Genomic DNA, 12,341 nt, shown 5'->3' on the forward strand with positions numbered 1-12,341 from the left:
GTGGTAGAGGACTGATTTTTTTTAAACTGAAATCAGGGGTGATTGTTTTACAGATTTCTTTGTAACTTGAAAATACTTCATAAAAATAAGTTGAAAGAGTTTAATTTCATATGATTTTCACTTCCAAGATGAAAGTCAGTGAACTACATTTAAATAATCTCATCCTGCACACATTTAAAAGGGGCAGCAACAACATTAGCCCAACTTAGAAGACGGCTCTATTTTTAAGAAAATATTACAAATGTAGTGTTCCTCAAATTCTAACATTAATACTATTCTAATGCCTCAAGCACTCAGCATTTCCTCAGAATATCACTAACACTGAGAAAGCTTTAGATTAACAGGTCTACAGAGAAAAAAGAGATACAAAAAGTAAGTAGTCATCTCGATTTCAACTCTACTATGCAAACCCCTCCTTTTCTCATCATCCCTCTTTCCCCTCCTGGACCCACCCAGGTGCTCAACCTCTATTCCTGGCACTGACAACTCCAGCATGAAAGGCTGAAAACTCTCAGTGAATGGATTTGTACTTTCTAAATCTGCAGGTGCACAAAGATCAGTATTTCTCATGTGGGCACACCTCTCTCCACAAAAAGCAAATGTTCTGTGCAAATACAGAAATAGCTCTGAGCACTTCCAACAGCTCCCTCTCAAAGGCCCACAAAAAGAACAAAATAAAACTGTAAGGGTGAAGCTTCCCCTAGACAAACATCTCATTTTAAGGTAGCTGCAAAGTATAAACAGATATTATGGATCATCACCACATGAATATTTCATGACTTTACTTTGCTGACAAATACCTCATGATTCATAACAAGGGAATACATCCACAGGACATCTGCAGCAGACAGCTCAGCTCATTTGATGAGGCAAGGATTTGAGAACACCACATTCTCAGTGAAACTGAAACTCTGTTCACGAAGGATGAACAAAGCCTCCATGCCATAGTTTTGAGAACAACAAGCTCAAAGCTGTATTCCAAACAAAATTAAACAATTCTGATTCGCATTTGAATAAGCCAATTACACTCATCTGGCAAGCACAGACTTAATTGAAAACTACTCTGTATCTCTTTTGTCATCTGGGACACAGAGCCAAAATTTTTTTCTATATTTATAATTGGAACAAGATTATGACTTAGACTGTTCAGTGACTAGCAGGCAAAAAAAGGAACTCTATTTCTCCATCAGATCTACAAGAGACTTCTGTCTTAGCTATAACTACTTAAATGTATCACACCCACAGAAGTCCATTGTTTGCAGGTGTCTCTGAACAGCAGTTTGTGGGTACTCAATGCTTTTCCTGCAAAACCTTCTATATGTAAGTTAACAAACCCAATTTTCTAAGATGACAAAGACAACAACAAAATAAGCCTCCCCGCATCACTGCAGAAATCCTTTTCAAGGTCAGAGTAACCATAAGGTTCCACATTGCTGCCACACGCAACTGTTTTTCTTTGCTAGGCTGTACCCGTGAACAACTAAAGGCTTTAGAATGAGTTTAATGTATCAATGGCTGGTATTTCTACTCCATTTTGTTCTATTAATCTAGGAAATAAAATTAAATAATCCTTACTAGAAATGCTACAAAAAAAGAATAGACAAAAATATTGTAGCCTTCCTACATAAATTAATGAGGCAATATCAGGGACTATAAAGGCTTCAGCATGTACATGGGTTGTCTGGTAATGAAGATATTTCAAAAGATCAAAGTTCTGCAGAAAGGTCATTTTTTCCAGTAGAATTACTGTGGTAAATATTTAGCTTTTCTCTTGAATAATTAACACTTTTTTTGGTAAATATTTGAAAGTATTCTAAAGTTCAAAGCAAAAAATAATTGAGTTTACAACTAAGTCAGATCCCCCTAAAGCAAAGAAATGCAGATTAAGCAACATCTTTTCTCTTAATATCTAACAGCAGTTTAGAAACAGGGAAGCATTCATATCCAAATACTGCTAGCTCTCTGGAAAAGCAAAAAAGATTGCATTACAAGAGGAAAAAATAGTCCTTCTGAGAAATAAGTCGGGGATAGGAAGAACTGCCTACATAAAAACCATGTGGAAGTTACAACACTGAAACTTTAATGAAACAGATGTCATTTACAAGAGAGAGCAGGCACAGAACAGAAAAATGATGCGATTTGCTGGTGGTCACTGAAATTTTGGTCTATTTGAACAGAATTCTCCCTACATTGCCAGACATTTTTAATAAATTTAAAACCTCAAATCCATTTCAGAGGGCTTGATAGTTACAAATCTGTGCTTCTCTCTCAAGTCTGCAGGGCAATAGCAACACTGTGGAATAAACTTTCTACTGTTTTTATCTAAGAAACTCTGAAGTCTCACCAGCATAATTATGTTCATTCCCATCCCTCATTAGTCATCTCGACACTAAACCAGGCATTCCTTTGTGGCTAAAACTTAATTAACACCTAATGGATCACTTGTGACCAATTTCTGAAGCTTTTCTATGAAACCATGGAGGGCCTTCTCAAAACATCCCACCCCAAAGTGGTTACAGATCCTTCTTTCCATTCAGCTCTCCAGTGCTTTTTCCTCTTTATGAAATTCATTCACCCCCTTACAACATGATGCTGTAAAAAAGCCAAATTACACACAAGAGATGAACAAATTGCAATCTGAACATGAGATCAACTAATTGCTTCTTGCTTCAAGTACCCTTTACCGTAACATTCTGTCTGCCGGAGCTATTTCTCCAAAGGCCACTCCATCATTGTGCTTCCACAGACAAGCATCATTTTTCTTCATTTGGGCTACTGGAAACTGTTTCAGTGTGAACCACAGCTCCAACCATTAGCCACTAAGTAGGGGCTGTGGATCCATTATGCAATGTTCATTTGAGAGCCAGCACTTTTGACTTCAGCCTAACCAATTCAGCCTCACATTTATTCACAGCTTCCAACTCTCCTGCCAGCATTTATTTTCTCTTCTTAGAGTCCCTGCCCACACTACTTCCCAGCACAGTGTCTACTGCAATAAAAAGTGGTGTCAAAAATCTTAAAAATATGCTTTGTTATAGCATGCAAAACGTTGAAAATGAACCATTTCAGCAAATTCATGAAGATTCCACAGAATTCTCTCCAAGTCAGAGAACTAGGGAAAGACACTCAGGCCTCTGTTCAAACACTAAAAACATAACTTACATATAAATGAAAGTGTAAGAAGTGCGACAAAACTTTTGGTGCAGTAACAGGGAACTTGAGCAGCAGAGTTTGCAGGTAGATCTCCAGTTCCTTTTGTCTTTTCTCCACAAGGCTTTTGGAATTTTTTCCAATGATCTTCTTTGGAGGTAACAGATTTTTATCTATTTTCTTTTCTGAAACAAGCTGAAAAACAAAGACCAGAGTTAATACCTGACATGCCATCTGAACTTAAAGAAAAGATGCAGTGGAACATATTAGGTACGTGTTGCCTGATCCTGGGAAGATCCAAAAATAAAATTACTTCAGTAAATTTAGCTACTGCCTTCAGAGTATTAGGAATTTTCAGAAAGAACATTTTGTCATGGAATGATCAGAGTTTAATAACAGTGTCTGCTCAAAGAATCACTCATAGCACCAGGGCAGAATGTAACAAATGTGATAAAGCAACAAAATAACCAGCGCATTTCTGAGAAAGCAGAACACTCTTGAACAAAGTAGGCTTTTCCTGATTTTTATTTGTTTTTTTACCAGCACTGGTTGGTTGGTAACCATCCCATGCTACTTTAAGGACATTTTATCATCCACCCTGATCAGACTTTGGTCACCAAATCAGCTGATCATAAACATCCTTCTTAGCAAAAAGTTCAATGACTCCAGCTGGAACTGTCCCCTCTTGACACAGCTTCCACCCAAGGCTAAAGTTGTCCAGGTCAACCTTACCCAGTTCGAGAGGGAAGTGTAACAGGGGCAAGTAAAAATGTTCTCACTAAAAGGACTTAGTCTGCAGTTCAGATGGCATCTGGCAGATCTTCTCTCTCTTTACCAAAGAGAGAAATTATGTAAACCATTTCATAAAACAGAACTACAAGAACTGTACTGTTTTGTAAGAGATCATGGTCACAGTTTTTAACATTCTTTACCTTTTCGTGCAGGTCATGGAAATCACTGTAACGATGTTTGACTGTCCACTGATGATTGCCAACACTGACCTGAATAATGTACACCTGAAAAGACAAAATTCAAGTAAGGATATTGCAAAACATTTGCTTCAAAAAGAAGCTGACTGTGAGACCTGCTGGTAGATGGAGCACTGTAAGGTGGGTCTATATTCTGCAAGAATCAGAGCTAAGGAAATGCAAACCCCAGCTCTGAGGTGACTTTGCTTTGTGGGATTCCTGATCTCACGAGGGTGCTCCACAACAAGAACATGCAGATGCCTCAGTGTAAAGCAATGGCTTTGAAACCCAAAGGTTAACAATCAAGGGCTCTAAGCTACTTCTTTTTCTAAAAGTTTCTGCTAACTGAAGTTGGTATACACAGCTACCCACAAGCCTGAGACAGCAGCTTCCCTTCTTCCACCTACCAAGTTCCACAATGGGCAGAGGAACTTGGCATCCTACTGTCACTTCAGTTAATCAGAAATCTGGAGCTTAACCCTTGAGAAAACTGAACAAACCCTTTGGTTGGGTGGATGCTATTTTATTCCTTTTAGGGTAAAAAGCACACAAGACATCTTCCTGAAGAGTTACTGTACCCAAAGAATCACTACAATTATTTAAAGCAGCTCAACATCTCCTAACACAAAACTAAGTATTTTTAGCCATGAATGTACCAAAGATTCTCATTCTAGGTGACTTTCTGGATTGAACAGTACTGGTTTTGCAGGAAACTTAGCCTGCCTTTAGATATGCCAGAAACAAGCCATCCCAAAGACATTTTAAAGGTGCAAGATAAAACACAAGCAGAAAATAAACAAGGCTCTACAAAACCAGTTCCACAGCTACTTGAAAACAACAAATTAAATAAACTATATTATCCAATTAAACTATACTCTTTGGAGAAAACAACAACTTGTAATCAAATCTTGAAAGCATTTAATACAGTTTGAGAACTTGCTTACTACCACAGATCACCCAGAGCTGACTCATAGCTGCTATGAGGATGATACACATCTAGTTGCTAAACCCACTTGAGAAAACAAAAAGCATCAACAGTTTCAATCTGTTACATAAAAGACCAGTTTTTCACTTACTTCAAGTACACAGCAGTACAATGTCAAACATTAAATAGAATACCACCTGTATTTTAGAAGATGAACTATAGTTCATGGCAGTTTTATTTTTGTAAGCATTTGACACTGGCTCACTGAACAAAACCCAAGCCCTACAGAGAAGCAAACCAAGATGTCTGACTAGTGCACACAGTGAATGACACATCAGTGCTGGGATGAGCACTGGAAACACAGAAGGATGCCCACACAGAATTATGGACTCAATTAAGGCCTGTACTTGCTCTCCTGTCATGTTCTGTTGTGAAAGAGCAGATCAGGATTAATCACTGTGCACTAGTGATAAACCAGAACAGGAATGACACCAGCATTCAAGAGCACCTCATAACCCTGAGGAAAACAAGGAGAGACTCAAAGAGAATAAACTTAGAAGTAAAGAAGTACTACATTTATAAACCATAATAAAAATACCAGTTCTTTTGAAAAGCTGACTGTGCTAAACCATGGCAGAGCAAGCAGCACATCTAAATGGAATGCGCTTTGAGTACACAAGGCATGAAACCTCAGACTAGACACTGGAAACTCAGTAACTTCACATGTCCCAGCTGACAACTCACCAGGTGAGCAAGGAAACCCCTCCTCTCTGTATAAAACACAGAGTAATTTTGTAATAAAGGTTTAATATCCTTTTGCTGAAATGGTAAGCACCGACCACTTCTAGAAACACAGCACCTAGTGAAATGGACAGTCTGGTTGGGAAAGCACATGTTAAAGTGAGTATTTGCATGCACTGATACAATTCCTTAAGTTAAGTCTTTAAAGAGCTATAGCTTTTCCCATCTAGAAGGCAGCCAGAGCAGGCAGTACATATTTACTCCCCAAACAGCATCAGTATGCAGAGACAGCAACTGATTTCACATCAATCCACAAGCTACCATTATCCTGAAGAATAAATACATAAATGCAATATGCTGATGTGCATATTAAGACTTGTCTTAATATAGAAACAAATAATTTTAAAGCAAAAAATCCCCTTAGATATCTTACTGTTTTAGGAGCTTAAGTTCATCATCAACAAATTTTGAGTGCACTAATACACCCAGGCTGACAGCTTAAGCTAAGGTTCTCCAAGGGCTGCCAGTCACACCAAGTGCTAAAGGAATACAAGGATAAATGATGACATCCTCACACTACACTTTCTTGCAGACATAAATAAATACACCATGTGAAATCCCCACCCATCCTTACACCACAAACTGCATTTCTATTGAACTAAAACATAAAACCCTTTCCTTTCACAGGATTTCCTCTTCCACCTGTCTTTACCAAACCCTTCTGTATAGAAAGTTTTGTCCATCTTTCTATAAATCAGTTCTTTTGGTTGCATTCTACTTTGTAAAGTGTTTAGTGTATTTGCAGTGCTGTATATTTTCTTTTTTTTCCTAGCAAGCCACTACAAGCTCTTTTCAGTTAAGAGCTCATACCACAAAACAGCATCCCTTCATCTTCCTAAATACTGAGGGATGAAAGACCTACTAAACATTTTTAAACCAGCTGTAAAATGAACAGTGATTCCAGACTGTTTTTTGTTCACTTCCTAGACACAGTACAAAAACCTGCCCACCTCGCTTAACATGGAGAACTTGCATTTCTAGTGTGTCTCACCCCTCTGCACATGTTTCAGTACTGTAAAAAACCCAAACAACAACCCAACACTTAAATGACAGAGCTCTCCACAGGAAGCCTAGGACACAGGTGTGACTACAGCCAGCAGGTCCCAAATTCCAGAGCAGTGATGCAGCCACATCTCCTCCTCCCTGCCTCATCAAGTAGGCAGACAATTTACACTCATTCAAGGAAGCAAAAGCATATTCCTTAAATACCAAAGTTAGTATTTATGTTAAAAACAGCTGCTAAAAACAGGAAAAGCAGGAAGGCAATTTTAGGCCAAACAAATGCATAGCAGGAAACAAATGAAGCACTGACAGCCTTGAGGCCTTCTATTCAAAACCAGTCTTCAGTCAGCATCAGCTGGACCAGCACACTCAGGAGAAACACCCTGTAGACGGCTCATATCTACTCATATCTTACTATCCCAACAGAACATGTATCAACCAGTGCAGGATTTTTTCCTGCTGGATTTACCCAAACCTTGCCTTTCAGGCTAAAAACTCCAACAAGAATCACGTTTTTGAAAGTACCTTCAACATTTCACAGAACTGTGGGCCTCCCTAATATATTCTACAGGATATAATATCACAACTGTCAAATGAATGTCTTTACAGCCCCCTTCTACTGAGACTGAGCTCTGAAATACTGAGTACACCAGGAAGCTCACATGCCACTGGAAAAACAACTCTTTTAAAAACAAGGATGTAAATAGGATCACTGCCACCTGACCACATGGTAATAGATGAAGATGCAGGCTGCTACAGCTGTACTTCCTTTCTTACCTTTATCAGATTTGACTGACTTTTACACCATTTAACAATCTGGAGCAGGTCTTTGTCATGTCCTTAAGCAGCTCTCAACCAATTATGAACATTAAACACATGATATTTTTTTCAAAAATTTTTCACCCTGTGATGAATTTTGTAAAACTTCTGCTTTCATTTAAAGATCTATTTCCACATTTCTAACGGCTTAGACCTGTCTCATAAAAGCTGACAGCAGCCTTGGCGTCCTGCTAACAGCTTCAGGTTTACACATAGGCAAGCTTAGTACCAACATGCCTTCAAAAATGCAGCAAGAGAATCAGTGGCAGACCTTGCCTTTCATACACTGTATTTTTAAAGCTCCCAAAAAAAAAATGGCATTAAAGTAGCATGGTATTTCCATAACCACTAAAGAAAGAAATCTAGTCTTGAAAAAATAAGCTTCCCTGGGCTTAGCTGCAGCAGCTTAAAATGCTATCCTCAACTATCAGCTGATCAGATGATCACTATCTGCAGAGTTACACACCTGAACTCCTGGTCTATCTAGAACATTAATGGCATTAGCAAAGGGTGGCCCTACCACAGCACTTGTCTGCAGGCTGAAGCAGCAGAGGAGCTCCTGTTTCACCTCCTGCACCATAACTTCCAGAGGGATAAGAGGGCAGATGACACTGATATTTTATCAACTGAATGCACTTGATTTTCTCATTCACTGGTATTGCATAATACTGATGGAAATTCTCAACATCAGCACTGCTGAGTTTTGGTTCACACCTGACATGGAAGTTTCCAGTCCTCAAGCCACAGGTCTCACTGGGCCTCTTGGCTGACTGAGGGATGAGCCACATCCTAACCCACCCTCAACAGCAGCGGTACCATTTCTGAGAATACACATCATGTAACTAAGAGAATGAGCTCAGGCACTTCTCAGAAATTCATTTCAAGCTTGTAGCAAACTCCTTCACTGAATGCTCCCATACGTTTTTGCCTGTAAACATGACCACCTGAAAGCCATTCCCACAATCCTGTTTCAAGGGTCATCACCTGGGAAGGAGTTAGCTCTTCATGTGTCACAGCTGTGTAAAGCTCTGTCCTATTAACAACTCAGAAACCACTCTCCTGTTGCTCTGTTTTCCCTTTACAGAGGCAGGATCGTGAAGTGTTACTTGTATCCATCACACAACTTTCCAAATACTGTCTTTCCAAACCATTACTCCCATTTCCCTTTTCTTTCCCACAGCAGAAAGCCTAATGTAATCCATGTGCATTCTACTGGAAAAAGGTCTTTCAAATCACACTAAAGTAAGGCAGAAGGAGAAAACATTTTTTTTTTTTAGTTATATAACTAGAGAGTGGTGTGATCGAGACATTTTCTATCTGCAATTATACGGAGGCTTGTTTTAGGATGAGCTTCTTCCTGAAAAACAGACCAATTAACTCTTGGTAGAAGGCGACTAGATAAAAAACGAGTTATCCATCAAAAGCTTCATTCCTTCCCCAAATGAAAACACTGATGGCAATTTTTTTTGAATTTCTTTTTTTTAGTGAGGTAAGAGAAAACTGGTCTATCCTAAGTCATCCGATTTCCTCTGGAAATAAGATCAGAGGGTTTTTTTACGATACTTCCATGCGAAGGAAAGATTTCCTGCTTTGTTTAGTCCAGCTTTGGAAGCTGTGCTTACTCGATAGCAATCTTCCATAAACATACGCACATACACATAGATATGTACGGGCAAGAACATGGTATTTGCTCACGGAGCCTCCGCCTCTCCCAAAGGACCACGGCTACGCGGAGCTCGGGGCCGCTTTTCCCGGCTGAGCCCGGCTCCCACGCGGCTCCTTTCCCCGAAGCCCCTCGGAAACTTGTGCCAAAGGTCTCGCTCCCTCCACAGCGTGGGCACAGCTCCGGCCGGGCGCTGCTGCCGGAGGCAGCCCTGCCTCACCCGCTCCCCCGGCACGGCTGAGGCGGAGGGCTCGCTGCCCACATCCCCGCTGCCCGCACGTCCCGCACGGCCTCCCCACTCCGTACCGTGTATGTCTCCACCAGCTCGGAGCCCAGGACTCGGGCCTCCCGCGGGGGCTCCTCGCCGTCCTCGCCTCCCGCCGCCGCCTCCATGTCGCCGGGAGAAGCGCCGGGGCGCAGCCGCTCAAGCCGTCACGGCTCCCCCGCGGCCACCGCCACCCGCACCCGCCGCCCGCCCAGCCCGCACCGCCGCCGCCGCCATCTTGGCTCGACCCCCTCAGGGTGCGGCGCGCCCCGCCCGCGCCGCTTTATGGGCACCCGGGGCGGGGCTCGCGCGGGGGCGGGGCCGGGCTCATGGGGGCGGGGCTTAGGCTCTGTGGACGCGCATGCGCGCTCGCTGTGCCCGGGGGGCGTCGGGCAGTGCGGTGCAATGCAAACCCATGGAATCCCACGGAATAGAATCCAATCCAATGTAATCCCATGGAATAGAATCCAATCCAATGTAATCCCATGGAATAGAATCCAATCCAATGTAATCCCATGGAATAGAATCCAATCCCATGGAATCCCAAGGAATAGAATCCAATCCAATGCAATCCCACGGAATCCCACGGAATAGAATCCAATCCAATGCAAACCCCTGGAATCCAATGGAATAGAATCCAATCCAATGCAATCCCATGGAATCCCACGGAATAGAATCCAATCCAATGCAATCCCACGGAATAGAATCCAATCCAATGCAATCCCATGGAATCCCACGGAATAGAATCCAATCCAATGCAATCCCATGGAATCCCCCGGAATAGAACCCAATCCCATGGAATCCCACGGAATAGAATCCAATCCAATGCAATCCAATGCTGTCCAGTTCAATACAGTGCAATGCAATGCAGTCCAGTACAATCCAATGAATCCACCCCAGCCCAATCCAGTGCAATCCAGTGGGATGCAATCCCTGCAGTGCAGACCTGCTGAGGGCCATCCCAGCGCTGTGGTTGTGGCACTGCCCCAGCTGCTGGCAGCCCCTGGTACCCGTCTGTGGCCACCAAGGGCTGCTGGAGGCTGGGACACTGTCACGCCAGGCTGAGTGAGGTGCCACGACAGTGATTCTGGGGCTGAGCTGCCTGGTGCCACCCCAAAAACAGGGCTGAGGAGCTGGGCTGATGGGCCAGACCTCAGCAATGAGCCCAGAGTGAACTCGGGGTGTTGTTTGGGGTGATTTACTGACAGCACAGACTTCACTTTCACGGTCTCACTGAGCAGGGGGAAGTGTTTCAAGCCTGTGCACACTAAAGGATCTTGTCAAGGATTTGTAACGGAAGTGGAGAATCTGAAAGATGGCAAGCAAACCTCCTCAGCCTTTCCCCCTGAGCTGAACCTGAGTTGCCCTGAGGGGGACTCATACTGTGGCAACCTTTCTGACAGGCTCAATGTGCACCCCAGGAACAGAAAATTGCAGGAGAAAGGATATAATGAGTTTCTTTTGGAGTACCTGAGTGTATTAAAATTGAGGGGTTATCTAGAAAGGTTATGTTTTGGCAGAAGGATGCATCAAGCATCCATCAAGGCTTTGAAATATACTCTGTGCTACATTACAGAGGGATTATGTTTTGGACCATCAAGTCAAGGAGATTTTGTTAAAAAGTAACTTCCAGCAAAATGAAAGCAACATCTTCCTTATGCTACTTAAGAGAGGATGCAATTAGCTCATAATGGTGTCATGAATTACAAAAGTGCAAATGCCCTGGCTGGATGTGTGGAGCTGCAGGAGCAATGCTGGTGTCTTGCAGATGCCACGAGGACTGTGGCGGCAGATAAGGAAACACACCTCTGCAAACAGAACTGGAAAAACCCATTTTGGGTTTTTTTCACTGAAAAATATTTTCCTTTGGTCAGGATGCAGCCAAAGGATCACGTGTACAAGGACAAAACACAGAGTACAGGCAGCCCAACTGGGAATTTCTAAAGCTGTCCCAGCATCAGGAACTGCTGCTGAGCTCAGCCTCTCCATGAGATAATAAGTGGGTTTGGAGAGCAATTTTAATTAAGCTTCCTCTGAATGTCCCATCCCCTTAATTAAATAACAATTTGCAGCCCTGGCGTGGCTGTCTCGTTTGATCAGTGCCTGTCTCCTCCTCCTAAAGCAGCTCCTGCCTGCAGGCACAACAGTGGCTCGTGGTATGACAGCTCTTCTCCTCAGAGAGGAGGAAACGACAGGAGCAATGTGGCTGGGGAAGGGGGACAATGGGCCTTCCCTCAGCTAAAATGTTCTGAGTAGGGTTCAGGAAGCCATAAATTAAAGAATTTTGCCATTGCTGGGTCTGGACTCTCTCAGGGCCAGGTGCCCAAGGCAGGGAAGGGGGATGCTGGAGCATTTTGCTGCAGTTTGGAGCCATGATACAGCCTAAGGAGCCCTGCAGACATCACTGATCTCAAAATTGCAACTTAGTTGGGCTTCTGCCTTTTATTTCCTTATATTTGACCTCAAGAATGCCTCTGCTAGCTTTGCAGTGGGTTACAGCTGCTTGGAAATGAGAACCTGAAATGAAGTTTTGGAGGAAAAAAGCTCAGTAATGCTTTCCAGTTGTCTTGATAGCTTGGAGTGACTGACAAGTGGGACAGCATGTCAGGATGCAGCTGGAGCTAACCGGCTGTACCTGACCTCAGTGACAGCCGGTGTGTCACCGAGCCAGCCATGCCCAGATTAAAGGCACTTGTGCTGGCAGCCCTCCTCGGGCTATAGATAGCCACACTCCCTCTCTGCCATGGG

General features: G+C 42.7%; 1 protein-coding gene across 3 annotated transcripts in view; it reads right to left on the reverse strand.

Moving 5' to 3' along the window:
• NISCH (nischarin) overlaps positions 1–9,839 on the reverse strand; it is a 29,305-nt gene extending 19,466 nt beyond the window's left edge. For all 3 annotated transcript variants that reach the window (XM_058844895.1, XM_058844897.1, XM_058844896.1), the window contains exons 1-3: positions 9,635–9,839; positions 4,083–4,166; positions 3,163–3,345 (exon numbers count right to left, since the gene is read on the reverse strand). In XM_058844895.1, the coding sequence (XP_058700878.1) occupies positions 3,163–3,345; positions 4,083–4,166; positions 9,635–9,721 (354 nt within the window). In that variant the 5' untranslated portion in view covers positions 9,722–9,839. The remainder of the gene's footprint in view (positions 1–3,162; positions 3,346–4,082; positions 4,167–9,634) is intronic.
• Positions 9,840–12,341: the final 2,502 nt, after the last annotated feature.

The sequence above is a fragment of the Poecile atricapillus genome, chromosome 9 (genome assembly GCF_030490865.1).
Source record: "Poecile atricapillus isolate bPoeAtr1 chromosome 9, bPoeAtr1.hap1, whole genome shotgun sequence".
Lineage (NCBI taxonomy): Eukaryota > Metazoa > Chordata > Aves > Passeriformes > Paridae > Poecile > Poecile atricapillus.